Genomic DNA, 16967 nt, shown 5'->3' on the forward strand with positions numbered 1-16967 from the left:
GGAAACGCTGCCCGTGCAGTGACACAGGGAAATCATCAAGTCACCACTGTCCAGAAGCCATGACTCAGCAGGCGCAAGTCTGCCAGCCGACAGCTCTGTGACCTGGGCCAAGTTCATTAACCTCTCTGAGCTCCGGTTTCTTCCCCTGTAAAGTCAGAAGCATCATCACAATAGGAAAACTAAGAGCACCATCCTAAGAGGGTCACTGAGAACATTCAGTGAGACTGTAAGGAGATAGCGTAGGAAGTCCCCACCAAAGGAAAACCAGGCCTGGCTTTCTTGACAGAAGAGAAGCCATCTCTGGCCTAAGCCATTCTGGGACCTAAGCCTGGCTTGCCTATGAACCATAATAAAGGATCTTAACGGAACGAAAAGACCAACTTATCAGACAAGAGAAGTAACAACAGCAAAGATACCAAATCAGTTGTAATGACTCTAGTTAGAATAGCCTAAAGCTCTGTCTTAAGTGTTTTGAAGTATTTAAACCCACCTTGGGCACGCCACCTCCAGATCAACTAGAACCTAAGGAATGATGAAGTTGACCTTTTCTGACCTTCATGATTTCATTCCACTGAAGCTTGGACTCACTCTGTGTAACACCCAAGCCCCTGGGTGAATATGTATGTTTTCTTAGATTATAAGGTCCACAGTTTTGCTGTTGGGGAGGCTCTGCTTTGGGAAAGACCGCTGAGGTTCTCCTTACTTGATGCAAATAATAAATCCTTCCTTGGCAATGGCACCCCACTCCAGTACTCTTGTCTGGAAAATCCCATGGACGGAGGAGCCTGGTAGGCTGCAGTCCATGGGGTCGCTAAGAGTCGGACACGACTGAGCGACTTTACTTTCACTTTCACTTTTCTCCCTTGACACCTACCAAGAGGTGATCTCAGTTTTCAGGTAATGATATGATAAACGTGAACTACTTCCCAGAGCGCTTGACGCCAAGGAACTCTGTAGCCAAAGCCAATCGGCAATCCTTAGATGAGAAGGACTGTATCTCCAAACTTGCTGGCATTCATCAGCCTACAAATCAGTCTCCCCTGCCAGGAGTCAGACAGCCGTGTGGGCTGGTTTTCATTTTCTTTCTTTCTTTTTTGGGTCTGCAGCTTATGGCATCCAGGATCCTAGTTCCTGGACGAGGGATCGAACCTGTGCCCCCTGCAATGGAAGTGGAGAGTCCTAACCACTGGATCACCAAGGAAGTCCCCGGGCTGGTTTTCTAACAGACTCTTCCAAAAAGCCACCCAGGGGTGACTTTGGAACAGAAGTTTATGAATTCTAGGCTCCCTGGAGGTCCAGTGGTTAAGAATTCGCCTTGCAATGCAGGGGACGCTGGCTTGATCCCTGGCGCGGGAAGACCCCACGTGCTGTGTGGCAGCTGAGCCGAGCGCCACAGCTCCTGAAACTTGAGCCCCTGGAGCCTGCGCTCGGCAACAAGAAGCCCACGCACCGCAACGAAGACCCAGAGCAGCCAAAAATAAACACCGAAATATTAAAAAAAAAAAAGTTCACGAACCCTACTCACACCAGTAACCGGGTCGGCACTTTCATTCTCATCTCATTTCTTCCTTCCTCCACAAGTCACTGGAATGAGGCCAGGCAATAGCCTAGATTTTTCTGCTCAAGCCTAATAAGTTGGAATTTTAAACTATCATTCTTCCAATTTTCTATTTCCTCCAATCCCCTTCAGTGATTTAGGTCTTAACCTTGATTTTAATTAAAGACCAGTCCATTAGCTGGCCTAGGGATGGCCCAAAGTCTATCAACGTAAGAAAGGGTATGTGAAATAAAACCCATGTTTTATGGCAAGACAAGAAAAATTTAAATTAAAAAAAAATTTTTTTTTTCTCTGCCCTTTGGTCTGCTGTCTCCCCTCCCCTGGGGACTTCCCAGGTGGCTCAGGGGTAAACAAGCTGCCTGCCAAGCCGGAGACATGGATTTGACCCCTGAGTTGGAAAGATCTGCTGGAGAAGGAAATAGCAACCCACTCCAGCACTCTTGCCTGGGAAATCCCATGGACAGAGGAGCCTGGCAGGCTACAGTCATGGGGCTTCAGAGAGTCAGATTCGACTGAGCGACTAAACAACTCCCCTCTATTGGGCTTTGCGTATCTGCATTGTACAGGGACCACACCTTCCCTGTAGGTGGAAATACCTGCTCTCAACCATAGAGTAACACTCTCCCATCATCAAGGAAGCAGTTCCTTAAAGATAACATTCCTTCTAGATCTTGGAGGGGATCACGGTGACTCACCACTGAAACCAAAGAGGACCCTGTGGGGCTTCTGAGCACTGAAGTCTTTTTTTTGTCCCCTCTTTCTTGTAGGGAAGACTCCAGCCTCCATGACCTTCCCTGAGTTTCAAAAGGCAAATTAGTTGCTCATCAAGGGAGGAGCAGACAAGAAAACACCTGAGGCAAGATGAAAGGGACTAAAGAAGCTCAGCAAGATTAGGAGGTGACCCCCCGAGAAAAGCTACGACCAACCTAGACAGCATATTAAAAAGCAGAGCACGTTACGTTACTGACAAATGTCCATTTAATCAAAGCTATAGTTTTCCAGTAGTCATGTATGGATGTGAGAGTTAGACCATAAAGAAGGCTGAGCGCCAAAGGATTGATGCTTTAGAACTGTGGTGTTGGAGAAGACTCTTAAGAGTCCCTTGGACTGCAAGGAGATCCAAGCAGTCCATCCTAAAGGAGATCAGTCCTGGGTGTTCATTGGAAGGACTGATGTTGAAGTTGAAACTCCAATACTTTGCCCACCCAATTTTAAGAACTGACTCATTGAAAAAGACCCTGATGCTGAGAAAGATTGAAGGCAGGAGGAGAAGGGGATGGCAGAGGATGAGATGGTTGGATGGCATCACTGACTTGATGGACACGACTTTGAGCAAGCTCCAGGAGTTGGTGATGGACAGGGAAGCCTGGTGTGCTGCAGTCCATGGGGTCACAGAGTTGGACATGACTGAGCGACTGTACTGACCTGAGATCTAGCACATACCCCCAACCTGTCAGCAACCCCACTCTGGAGGTATTGTTATAAAACTCCTCAGCAAGTTCACCTGGATTGGGAATCATGGTTTTCCAGGACAGGAACCCACTGTGTCCCCCTTTGCCTGACAAAGCAATAAAGCTATTCTTTTCTAGTTCACCCAAAACTCTGTCTCTGAGATTTGATTCAACACCACTATACAGAGAAGCCGAGCTTCCGGCATCCCTGCTTTGTACCTACAGGTCTGGATAGGCACAACTGTCGGTATCACATCATTCAATACACAGCTCCCTCAAAAAACTTATATAACTCTGCCTTGACGTCTAACAGAAGAGTTCTTGGTGCTAAGATGCTGTTCCCGGGTTATAATCCTCCACTTAGCTCAAATAAAATTTCCATTTCTTCCTTGTTGTTGTTCAGTCGCTCGGTCGTGTCCAACTCTTTGTGACCACATGGACTGCAGCATGTCAGGCTTCCCTGTCCTTCACTATCTCCTGGAGTTTGCTCAAACTCAGTGTCCATCGAGTTGGTGATGCCATCCAATCACCTCGTTCTCTGTCGTCCCCTTCTCCTCCTGCCTTCAATCTCTCCCAGCTTCAGGGTCTTTTCCAATGAGTTGGCTCTTCGCATCAGGTAGCCAAAGTACTGGAGCTTCAGCTTCAGCATCAGTCCTTCCAAAGAATATTCAGGGTTAATTTCCTTTAGGATGGACTGGTTTGATCTCCTTGCAGTCCAAGGGACTCTCAAGAATCTTCTCCAGCACCACAATTTGGAAGCATCAATTCTTCAGCACCTAGTCTTCTTTACGGTCCAACTCTCACATCCATACATTACTACTGGAAAAACCACAGCTTTGACTATATGGACCTTTGTTGGCAAAGTGATTTCTCTGCTTAAAATGCTGTCTAGGTTTGTCACAGTTTTTCCTCCAAGGAGCAAGTGTCAGGTACCAACATGAAAAGCAAAATTCTTAGTTCCAGCTTTGATGTGATCAGCACCCTGAATGCCAAGAAGGTAGACTGTGATGGTCCGCAATGTGTCCGCCCCCGCCCCAGATTCATGTGTCCTAACTCTAGTCCCCCAGAATGTGACTGTATTGGGAGGCAGGGTCTTTAAAGGGAATTACGTTAAAATGAGGTCACTGGGTGAGCCCGAACCCAATGTGACTGGTGTCTCTGCAGAGATGATTAGGAAGAAGGACCACGTGGAGACACGGGAAGGAGAGGCCAGGAGAGGCCTCGGAAGAAGCCAACCCTGTCAACACCTTGCTGATGGGCTTTTTAGCAGAGCAGATTTTGCCGCCTTAAAATATGCCTCTTAGGCATGCTGGGGGAACAAACTGAGTGAAGCGACACACCCTGGCCAGGCACCAGAGTAACCATTTGCATGAGTTATTTCATGACAGGAGGTTGTGGGAAAGAACAGGGACTAATATGCCACCACCAACTGGAAGAGTTCGGGAAAGGTCAAAAGGAGACACCACATGTCCAACCGCCCCCCAGAACCCTTCTCGCTGGCATCTATCTTGGCTGACTAATGTGTGCGCCACCAGGAAGGACTCTTGAGTCAGAGTGACTGGCCAAAGACATCCCAGAAACTAATCCCATCACCATTAAACCTGAGACTGCAGAGCCAGTGGCAGAGCAGTCCTCCTGGGTTCCTTTATCCTACTGTTCTCTGCCCAGGCATCCCTTCCCAGTAAAGTCTCTTGCTCTGCCAGTTTGTGTGTCTCCTGGGACAATTCATTTCTGAGTATTAGACAAGAGGCCCCTTTCAGGCCCTGGAGGTTGTCCCCCTTCCTGCAGTGGGCATATTAATTATTATTATTTATAAAGTTATTTTATTTATTAATTTATTGGCTGTAGCCTGCAGCTTGTGGGATCTTAAGTTTCCCAACCAAGGACCCTGCATTGGAAGTGTGGAGTTTTACCACTGGACCACTAAGGAAGTTCAGCATATTTTAAGGTGCTGGGAAAGATCTAGGGCAGGAGGAGAAGGGGGTGACAGAGGATGAGATGGCTGGATGGCATCACTGACTCAATGAAAACCAAATAGGACTTGCCCTTATGTAAAAATATTTACATTTATAAGGGAAATCTCTATTTGTAAGTGGGGTCTCCCTCCAAGGGAAGAAGAGAAGGACCAGATCTCTACAAACTCTCAAACTGGGAAGGTAATGATTAAATCTTCATAACAACTTCACCTTTGTTTCCTGTGCTTTCCTGCTCACCTCCCATAATTGACTCTCCCCACCCTCAACATCCTTCTTTTTCTTGCTTTGTCGCCATGCCCTGAGGCATGTGGGATGATCTTAGTTCCCTGGTGAGGGATCAAACCCACGTCCCCTGCATTGGAACCTCAGAGTCTTAACCACTGGACCACTGGGCAAGTTCCCCCCATCCCCCTTTTTTCTTTAGCTGAGGATCACCTAAGGTAAGGGCTTCTTTTTGGTTACAAAGTTTTCCTGGATCTCTCCTATGCATTTTTTTAATTGCTCAGAGGTTATCTGACTCTTTGCGACCCCATGGAGTGGAGCCCACCAGGCTCCTCTGTCCAAGGAATTCTCCAGGCAAGAATGCAGGAGTGGACTGCCATTCCCTTCTCCAGGGGATCTTCCTGACCAAGGGATCGAACCCATTTCTCCTGCACTGGAGGTAGATTCTTTACTACATGTTATTCTGACTTGTGTCAACTTAATTCCTAGGCCAGACAGTAGAAGCTAGAAGGGGAAAGAAAAATTACTTCCTCCAGACAACTTGAAGTCTCTTGAATTATGAGAAAATTCATTCCTGTTGTTTAAGATACCCAGTCTATTTTACTTTGTCATGGCAGACCTAGCAAGGCCCAAAGCAAGGCCACATTCACAATAAAAAAAGTGAAGTCACTCAGTCATGTCCAACTCTTTGCAACCCCATGGACTGTAGCTCGCCAGGCTCCTCCATTCATGGGATTTTCCAAGCAAGAGTACTGGAGTGGGTTGCTATTTTCTTCTCCAGAGGATCTTCCTGACCCAGGGATCAAACCCGGGTCTCCCGCATTATAGGCAGATACTTTACCATCTGAGGCACCAGGGAAGAAAACCAAAACAGATCAAGCAATGAGCTTGGTGGTAGAAAGGAACAGGAGACTGGGGAAGCAGTGTTCCCATCCCCCCAAGTCCTAGGTGCTAACTCAGTCAAGCCTAACTTTCAGAATGAACCAGATGAATTGGGTGGGCCAAAAGGTTCATTCTGGTTTTTCCATAAGATGTAGTGTAAAAATCTGAGTGAATTTTTTTGTCAATCCCAATACTTTTACCCCCAAATCTTACCACATTTTCTGGCAGCTTGTGTCCGGGGAGATATTTCACATTTTCATGGTCGTTATTTATGATGTCTGTCAGTTTTCTCCCATTAACTGTTTCTTCAAAGACCCACATCTTGACCGTGGAGGCAAACTTCTGAAGTTTCTTGACATTATTACCAATTATTTTTGCGACAGCTGAACCCCTACAAAAGAAATGGTGGAAAAGAAAATGATTAAAAAATTACAAAAATTTTTTTAAAAAGAGAGAAAATGATAAATTCCCTTGAGCAGAAGAGAAAAAGCACCAGATTATAATTCAGAAGACTTGAGTTCTTATTCAAGCACTGAGCTCAGAACTCAAGATATGGTATTGCCTCAGCTGAAGCTTAGTTGTTTTCACTTGGAAATACTGCCCTGTGGTCAGGAAAGCCTCAGAATTTGGTACAAGGTCAAAAAGTACCTCCCCTTGAGACTAGAAGGCATCAACCTTTCTTGGAAGAGACTATCACAGGTGGAAGAGAAACCCACCTGAAAGATGCATAAAAATAACACTTCAGGGCTTCCCCTGAAGGGCTCAGTGATTAAGAATCCACCTGGCAATGCAGGGGACACAGGTTCAATCCCTGCTCCGGGAAGATCCCACATGCAGTGAGGCAACCAGGCCTGTGCAACTCACAGGCAGGAGAGCACCTCCTGAAGCCCATGTGTCTTACGGCGTGGGCTTCGCAATAAGAGAAGCCTCCGCAACAAGAAGCCCGACCACCGCAACTAGAGAGTAGCCCCCTGCTCACCTCAGCTAGGGAAAGCAAAGGAGACCCAGAGCAGCCAAAAATAAAAAAGAAATCTTGAAAACAAAAAGGCAAAAAAACACTTCAAGGGTTCCCAAAGTCTCCAAGGCCATTGGGCTATATTTCAAATCCATCAAAAGAAGATTACTATGCAGTTACTGTAGAATAAGCTGTGTTCTGGTGAACTCCACCAGGGTCCAGGTGGAGTCATAAAGGAAGACCCAGGTGGATTCAAGAAAAAAGAGCAGAGCAACGGCTCCAGGTCTGGTCTCCCCATCAGACACCCAGAGACCTCTAAAAGCTCCCTTTTTTCTGCATCTCTATTCACCAAACATATCCTGGTAATGAATCAGTCACCCACAGGCTTTCCCCCAAGGGAAGAGAAGATGCCAGTTAATGCTAGTTAATGCCAGTCCTCTGCACAAGAGCCATGGTGTGCAGCTGGTCCCCACGGCAGAGATGCTGCTGGTCAGCTTGGGCACTTGTGCCCGTTTCAGGGATGTGCTGGGTGCAGCAATTTGGACCAGGGGTGGTACCTAATCCCGGCTAAGCCAATCGGTTTCTTTTTCAGGACTTTGAATGGAAAAACAGTTTGTTTCTTAGACAACCTTCCTGGTGCGAGGAGCAAAGGAAAGAAAGGCCTGGAACCCCTGGAGAATTCACACGTCAGAGCATTCATTACTTTTTCTAATGATTATTCTTAAGACAGTTTGGAAAATGAGGAAGGGGTAATGACAGAAAGGGGGCAGGACCAAACTGATACAGAAGAGATGAGAGGGTTATCCTTGGAGAGGCTCTCCCTGTGAAATCCTTATTCTATGCCAGCAGGACAGTTTATTAGCTAAATATCCATTAATCCAATTCTCCTCTGACACTTGATAGAAGAAAAGGCCAAGAATCTCCCCACCATCACTACCACCTTTATCCTAATGTTTATCCTGACAATCCACACAAGGTCAAAGAGACCAAGTGTGATTCTGATGAACTCAGCAAACCGAGAGGGGTGGGGATCTCTAAGACACTAGGAATCCAAGTCTAGTAAAGCCAGTGGGAAAATAAACTAGAATCACAAGCGCCCTCCCCATGGTCCGGTCTTACTGGAATACACCTCCTTCTCCCTTCACAGTCGCCTCCTGGAAAAGTCAAGCATTTGCAACCAGGGACAAACCTACTGTAGTGTCTGCTGAAAAGTTAGTTAAGAAAACTTAAATAACAATTGGAACTATTAAGAGCTAAGCCCACCAGACAGACCTTGTCCTATGGTGCTCAAAGGGGCTTAGGACAGAAAAAAAATGAGAACTCCAGGTATATTGTTCACTCCTGTAAGCTCATCAGGACTTCATTCTACCTTCTCCTTAGTTTCATCGACGTCTTCATTCAGTCTTTCATTCATGCATTGATCTCGGCTGCAAAAAATGTCCTGAACACCTACTGTGTTTAATGCATTTGGCTAGAAGCTGGCAATACAAAGGAATGCTCTCAAAAGCTTCCCAACCACTTTGGGACTTCACTGGTGATCCAGTGGCTAAGACGCCACGCTTCCAATACAGGGAGCCCAGGTTCAATCCCTGGTCAGGGAACTAGATTCCCACATACCACAACTAGGACCTGGTACAGCCAAATTAAATAAACGACTATTTAAAGGAAAAAAAAGCTTCCCACATGAGGCAGGAGGTAGACGGCCTCCCAAGGTAAAGCAATTCGAGATTCATTCCCTTTGGACCAAAACTCCAAGATGAGGATAGCAGGATAATTAAAGGAGGAAGCTGGACCCTGCCCAGACCACATATTTCCCATTCTCGAAGTCAGGAGACCTCCCCGACCACACATGTGCAGAGAGGCCCCTTGGAGGCTACAGGGGCATGATGCCAAGGGATGTTCCCTACCCATAGGCCTTTTTGGTATAATCCATCCAGGCTTAGAGATGTACACGCACATGTGCGAGGACCCTGAGATACATCAAATATGGACTGTGAACGCAAACCAAAATTATCGGCCAAAGGAAAACCATTAAGAAATGCCCCATAAAACTAATTCAAACTGCCAGGAGAGCGCGACTCAGGGACTCTCCCTCCGAGTCTCCCGTGTGTCTATCCACACACACTGTACTCGAAATTCCTCTTAATAAATGCTTCACTACTTTCCGTCTTTGTGGAAGTTCATTTCGGCAGAGCTGAAGGGCCAGGGCTCCTGTCACTGATCACTGGTCTAGTGGCTAGGATCTGGTTGACCTTGATCTGGACTCAATCTCCAGCTGAGAACCCAAGCCCTGCTCCAAGCCCTTGCGGGCAGAGGCCACCCGAGATCACACCCACTTAGGAGAGAACAAGGTAAAAGGAACTCAACAGTCCTGTGTGTGATAAGATGTGAAGGGGAATGAGGGACACATGATCAGAAGGGTCAATTGCGACAGACTTTCAACACAAAGGACTCAGATGCAACCCAGTTCATCCACGAGAAGTCTCGCACACCCAGCATTCAGCTGAGAAAAACGATGGACAGCCCTGGTGGGGGGTGGGGAGGGTGGTCCGGGGAGAAGACACGGGCACAGTCCCTATGTCTACGGAGAAGTAAAGGGGCTTCATACCCTAGGGATGGGAAGAATCGGCAAAGCAGAGCTTCTAGCCAACACTGAGTGAACTGCAGACACGTGAGGAGTGAGGCCAAGCCAAGAACTAACCGGCTGATTCAGAGATGCACAAGCAACAACACGTGCGTGTTATTTTCAGCACTGCGTTGGGGGAGAGTGGGCTATTTTGCATCAGGAGCAAAGGGATGTATCAGATACGCAGCTAGAGGTAACTCCAGGTGATTCTGGGCCAAGCCGTTGGCTCTGTCACACATGGACGGGGTGGGGGAGGCACAGGAAGAGATGCGGGTGGGGAAGAAGCAAGAAATTCAATTCACTGAAGAATCTAGGGAGATGAACAAAAACAGTAATACTTAAGGCCTAGTCTTGTTCTGTCTAAATAACAAACTTTTTCTGGGGGGGATGGTAAGCAGAGATCAGAAATGAAAACACTCTATTTTCATCTTTCAGTACAATCTCCATTTGAACCAAGTATTTTGTTTGCTGTCCACCATTTCTGTGTTGTTTATAAAACCTCAAATGTATATAATTAGCCTCAGCATAATAAAGGCAATATATTCTGTATGACAAGAATATATATTTACCACCAAAACTGGAGGTAGGGGTCTGGAGAAAACTCTTGGAGGTGATGGATGTTTATTATCTTGATTGTGGTGACCATTTCACGGGTATATGCGTTATCTCCAAACCCATCAAATGTTAATTATGTCTCACTCAGTTTTCTGTGTCTCCAGTATACCTGGATAAAGCTGGGCTTTTTGTTTAAGTATAATCCACACCCAAAAACTCTTCTGTGGCTCTGAAATGGTACTAAATATGTTTGGGGGTGGGGAGATGAATTGGGAAATTGGGATTGATGTATATACACTACTATATATAAAATAGCTAACTAATGAGAACCTACACAGGGGAGTCTACTCAGTGTTCTGTGGTGACTTGAAAAGGAAGAAAATCCAAAAAAGAGGGGATATATGTACATTGCAGCTAATTCATGATGATGGAAAGCAGAAGCTAATACAACACTGTAAAGCAACGATGCATGCATGCTAAGCTGCTTCAGTCGTTTCTGACTCTGTGCAACCCTACGGACCACAGCCCGTCAGACTGCTCTGTCCACGGGATTCTCCAGGCAAGAATACTGGAGTGGGTGGCCATGCCCTCCTCCAGGGGACCTTCCTGACCCAGGGATCGAATGTGAGTCTGACGGCTCCAGCATTGGCAGGTGGGTTCTTTACCACTAGCGCCACCTGGGAAGCCCTAAACTGTAGTAAAAACTAATTTAAAATTTATTTAAAAAGAAATGTGTTTCTCACATTTGTGTAAGGAACAGGATCAAATAGCAAAGGGAGTGTCTTGCAGAAACCTGTGTGTTTTGAAAGGAAATGGAACCCACGTATAAGTGACAACCTTGTCCTAAAAATGTGCCTGGCCTACAGAGGACCAGTCCAAAAACATGCACGGATCCATTAGAACTGAAAGCTTGAAATTAAAAAAATAAAATAAAATAAAATACACTGCCTACAGCCCAGTCCATGGAGGCGGGCGGTGGGTGGCTTGGCCGCAGTGGGAGTTGGGGTCCCACAGCCACGGTGGTGGAGTCTGCATGTTTCAGGCCTGTCCTGTCACTGCCCTAGTCCGGTCAGGCATGGATCATTAACACAGCTGGGTCAAGGTCACAAGCAGCGGTCACTCCACACGCCCACTCTTCTGTCTGCTAAACCCAGGTCTGTGATGGAGTGCGGTGCTTCCCAGCGTAAGGAACGGGGGCCTGCGGGAGTCCCATCAGCCTAGAGCCGCCCAGACACACAGAGTCCTTTTCCCACGTGAGTCCTTTCCACTCGCCCGGCCGCCCCGAGGGAGCTGCAGCAAGGCTCATGTGAGCGCCATCCTGTTCTCCACCTCCCTGGCCTCTGCGAATTTCCCTCCGCAAAGTATGAGGCTGCCTAGATGATCGATTTGTTTCCATTCTACAGGGGGCTGTTATCTTCTACTTGTGGTATTTGGAGTGCTGTTACAAAATTTTCTTTTTCAGTCAACTTTCAAAGAGAGTGCAAGTGAATAAGCAGGGCAAAAGTGACTGGGGAGGTTTAAGGGAGGTTTAAAGTCCATCTCAACCTCCACGTGGCAGATTAAGACACAACCCGGGAGGCTCAGTCACTCTGACCTTGGGTCCCTGGACCAGGTAGTGGCAGCGGAATCATGAATTATCTTAAGTCTTGGGTCTCAAGATACAGACTAACTTGCAACCTCAGCAATGTTACGCTCATGAAACTGAAAAGGGACTTGGGTGGGGGCACTTCCCTGGTGGTCCAGTGGCTAAGGCTTTGCCTTCCAATGCTGGGGGTGATAGGGGTTTGACCCCTGGTCAGGGAGCTAAGATCACACATGTCTCAGGGCCCAAAACACAGAACATAAGCAACAGAAGCAATACTGTAACAAATTCAATAAAGACTTTAAAAAATTTCCCAAAAAAAAGCAACAATAAAGGGACGTGGGCAGGAAAAGATGCTCCGTGCCAGCTGCGTGCACACCGAGTCTGTGACACAGAGCTCATCGCATCTTCTCAGCAGCCACATTATCCCCATTTTACAGATAAGGAAGTCGAGGCTCGGAGAGAGTAAGTTACCCGGTTGTGCTGTCCATCTGGAGCCAGCAGTTCTAACCAGATCTGTTTCCAAAGCCCACACTGATTCCCATTTGCTGAGGGGGAGAGTAGAATCACCTGTTGAGAATATACATTGAGTACCTACGCCATGCAGACACCATGCCAGGCACAGAGAAGACAAATGGGATAAAGCCGCTAAGTCCAAGGTTGGGGTGGGGTGGGGGGTGGGTTTCCAGGTAGATGGAAGGCCCCCTCGAGCAAGCATGTGGGAACCGGAGGGGCACGGAGGCTGTCCTGCGCTTTTACCCAGAGCCCACACGTGTTGCAGGGTGGGGGAGGTTAATGGGGGGGAAGGAGGTGGTAAAGTGGGGGAGGAAAGGGGAAGAGGAGAGAGAGGCAGGTAGGGACGTGCTGACCACCAGGTGTCAGGCACTGCTGTTTGTCTGCTCTTTGTTTTTTGATTGACACATAATTAACAAATAACATTGTATAAACTCAAGGCATACAAGTTGGTCTGATACATTTGTACACGGCAATCTGATTACCACTAGAGCAGTTTTCAATACCTCACCCACGTTATCTGTTTCAAGCCTCAGCAACCCTCTGAGGCAGGCACTATCATGATCCCCGTTTCTCAGTGAAGACACTGGACCCCAAGGATCAAACAGGCAGGTGGTCAGCGGAGGAGGAGAGATCCGCAACCCAGCCATGTCTTCACCGGGCTTCCCTGGTGGCTCAGCGGGTAAAGAATCTGCCTGCAATGAGGGAGGCCTGGGTTCGATCCCTGTGTTGGAAAGATCCCCTGGAGAAGGCTACCCACTCCAGTATCCTGGCCTGGAGAATTCCATGGACTATATACCCCACGGGGTCGCAAAGAGTCGGCCATGACTGAGCAACTTTCACTTCACATGTCTTCACCTCTCTGCTCTCTCTCCCTGGGTCCCAGATGGATGGACACTCACCTGCTGGAGGTCCTAACCTCCACTAGGCAACACCCCCCAGCCCCTTGGCACTGGCTCCTCTCTTCCTCTCCAAAAGAAGTGATATTTTAATCAGCCGAGGGATAAGATGCCTATCCAGGCAGGCTGACAATTCCCAGAACTGCACAGTGCAGAAGCTTTCTGGTCCAGAAAGGACCCCACAAGACCATCCGTCTTTAACCAAGGAGCAAACTGTCCAGGGAGAACAAACAAGGGTTCAGCTAGACTCTTCCCATCCCATGCCCAGAGTTGATCCAGCCTGTGTATCCAAGGGAAGAGAATGGTCAATTTTGGTTTGTGAGTCATGTCTAACTCCTAGCGACCCCATGGACTGTAGCCCGCCAGGCTCCTCTTCCCATGGGATTCTCCACGCAAGAATACTGGAGTGGGTTGCCATTTCCTTTTCCACAATTTTGGTTTAAATAACATCTGCTTTCTTATTCCTACAAGCTATTCATGAAAGATGAAAAAAAACAATTATAAATAACTCACCACCAGAGAGAACCACTGTTAACATTTTGCGTAATTCTTTGCAGCTAAGGGCTTTTAGAGTACAATCAAATGCCAGAGTATTTAGATGCAAATGTGAAAAACAAAGTATTTTAAAAATAGATTCAATTTGGTGAATGCTTATTTGATCTCTGGATAGGGAAGCTTCCTAAGTTTAAAATCAAAGCTAGCAACCACAGAGGAAAAAAGATCAATGTGAACAACTTCACACAGAAAAAGGAGAGGGAGAAGCAGATGAAAAAAAGGCCTGTCTATCAAAATCTAAACTGCAGGGGAAAAGCCTAAGATAGAATGCTACATTTAACAGAAAACAGGATGCAAAGTGTACCTAACATATGATCATATGCAATTAACAAAATATATACTACCTCACACCTGTCAGGGTGGCTACTATACCAAAACAAAACGAAAAAACAAGTGTTAGTGAGAATGTGCAGAAATTGGAACCCTTGGGCTCTGCTGGTGGGAATGTAAAATGGTACAACTGCTATGAAAACCAATACAGTGGTTCCTCAAAAAACTAAAAATAGAATTACCATCTGATCCAGCAATTCCCCTTCTGGGCATACACCCAAAAGACTTGAAAGCAGAATCTTGAAAAGGTGTTTGTACACCAATGTTCATAGCAGAATTATACACGAGAGCCAAAAGATAGAGGCAACCCAAGTGTCCACTGATGGACAAAGAGAAGGTGGTATATATCTACAATCATTCAGCCCTAAAAAGGAAGGAAATTTTGGTACATGCTACAAGTAAAACATGAGGACATTATACTAAATGAAATAAGCCAGTTACAAAAAAAAAAAAATCACTGTATAATTCCACGTTATGTGAGGAATTCATATGAATTCTTTCTGGAAGTTGGAACCCAGTCACCGCATGGAAGAGCCCAAGCTTGCCTGCTGCAGACACAGGAACATGTGGCTTGTCATCCCCATCAGCCTGGCCAAAGCCCACCCCTGTGAAAGGGGGTGTGGAGGACCAAGAACCCCAGCCCACTCCCCACCCGACTGCTGCCTTAACAGTGAGCCCAGAAGAGACCAGCACAGATCCACCCAGCTTAGCTCAAACTGTTTGAAGTCAGTAAGTCTCCGGGGGAGACAGCTGGGCAGCAGCAGATAACTGATGAAGTCCTGGCACCCAACTGTGGAAGGAACCCCAGAGGACAGAAGGAGGGCAAAGCGCCACTAGGAGAACCCCAGAGGAGCTGGAGGAAAGTCAGGCTTAGTTCCTGATGTCATCAAGCCCTGGGAGTCAGGGATGAGGGGAAGAAGAAAGATCTGGAGGTGAGGCGCCTGACACAACTCCCCATCGGCAACCGCGGAGAAACCTGGAGACACTACACGGAGATCTGGTGGATACCTGACTCTCTAAACAATGGGACATGTCTTCAAAAAGAGTGGGCTCACCTGGCCACTGCTCTGAGACTAATGGGTGGAAGTTAGAGGTGATGGATTTCCCTCTCAAATACAAGACTTTTCTAATGATTAATTTTCTAGATTAATTTTAAGATCAGGTACCTTATTAATGGGGCTTCCTTGGTGGCTCAGTGGTAAAGAATCTGTCTGTGATGCAGGAGATGCAGGTTGGATCCCTGGGTGGGGAAGATCCCCTGGAGGAGGGCATGGCAACCCACTCCAGTATCCTTGCCTGGAGAATCCCATGGACAGAGGAGCCTGGTGAGCTACAGTCCATGGCGCTGCCGTGTCAGACATGACTGAAGCGACTGAGCCGCACCTTATAAACAGTAAATTGTAATCGTGTCTGAACTGCAGGAGAAGGGATGCCCGCTGTGGAAGGAAACTGAACAGGATCTTTTTTTTTTCAAGACTTGCCACCAAGGAAGTCCCTCCAGGACGATTTTTAAGACCTCACTTCAATTTGATTTTCCTTAAATGGAATATTGTTATACAAGACTTTTTTAGGGAGGGTAAGATATTCAATTTTTTTGTGCAGATGGGATTTGTTCAGATAAAAGTATGCTTCTCACTAAAAATGGTTAAGAATTAGGAATTTCCCTGGCAGTCCAGGGGTTAAGACTCCACATTTCCATGGCAGGACACGTGGGTTCGATCCCTAGTCTGAGAACAAAGATCTCACATTCTGCTTGGTCATGGCCAAAAAATTAAATAAAAATGATAAGAATTTCTAGAAATACGCACCCTGAAGTTAGAGGGATCTGCATTTCAATTCTACTGTATTAACCACTGACCTTGAAAAGTTTTCCAATCTCAATTTCATCATCTAAAATAGGGATAGTAATAGTACCGCATAGGCTTATTGTTAGATATACATGAAATAGCACATATCCCAGACACAGAAAATGCCTGTAAGTGGTAACTGCTATAATGATTATTCCCTTAAAGATGGGGAGGAAATGAAGAATGACGAAAGAGGTGAAAGAGGGCTCAGCTAGGAAAACTGGACTCACCCCCAGAATAGCTGTGATGTTTTTACTGCACAGAAACAGAAACAGGTGTATCAGCCTAGAAGGTGTTCTCAGCCTGGCTTCTCGGGGAAATGGGTCTCCTCCCAGGTCGCCCTGACCCATCACTACCCACCCCCGCTTCCAGAGCGGAGGTGTCAGTTCCGCTGCTATAGACAGGGCAAAGGTCATTTTTGACCGCAGAGGAGCTCACACACCGAAGCTCAAGTCGGTTCAAGCTCTCCATGTCAGGATACAGCAAGAATCATCACGGAGCCCGAGTAGCCCAGACAAAAAAGGATGACACGGGGGATGACTAGCCATCCAGGCTGCATTCAGACGCTTCCAGCAGGACAAAAAGAGTCACCCAGATGACCAGCTTCGGCCATCAGTGCAAAGTGGGCCAAAGCTCTCCTGACCTTCAGTCCCAGGCGTCAGTCAAGCTGTAAGGTGACGGTGTAAACAAGGGCAAAAGATAACTTCTGGAAACACCTCCTGCTCTCTGATCTTTTCCCCTCCTCTGTCCCTGTTCCTTGGCCTTTTGTGATGAGCACTGGCTCTCAGGTGGAAGTATGCTTCTCACTGAAAATGATAAGAATTTATAGAGACATGAACATCGGAGTTAGAAGGATCTGCATCCCCACTCCACCTTATTCAACACTGGCCTTGAAAAGATCCATTGTGTGACTTAATAATGGTGCTGGTCAAAGATGACCCAACTAACGAAAATAACATTTTTTCACTAGCTGACATTTACTGAGTGCTAATCGCTCTGCACGCTCCTGAAAAAGT

General features: G+C 46.8%; 1 protein-coding gene across 1 annotated transcript in view; it reads right to left on the reverse strand.

The window, feature by feature from the left end:
- Nucleotides 1-16967, reverse strand: part of GPD1L (glycerol-3-phosphate dehydrogenase 1 like) — a 61346-nt gene that overhangs the window by 39086 nt on the left and 5293 nt on the right. Inside the window, exon 2 of the mRNA XM_043442381.1 lies at nucleotides 6303-6480. Within this exon, the coding sequence (XP_043298316.1) occupies nucleotides 6303-6480 (178 nt within the window). The remainder of the gene's footprint in view (nucleotides 1-6302; nucleotides 6481-16967) is intronic.

This window comes from Cervus canadensis, chromosome 22 (assembly GCF_019320065.1).
Source record: "Cervus canadensis isolate Bull #8, Minnesota chromosome 22, ASM1932006v1, whole genome shotgun sequence".
NCBI lineage: Eukaryota > Metazoa > Chordata > Mammalia > Artiodactyla > Cervidae > Cervus > Cervus canadensis.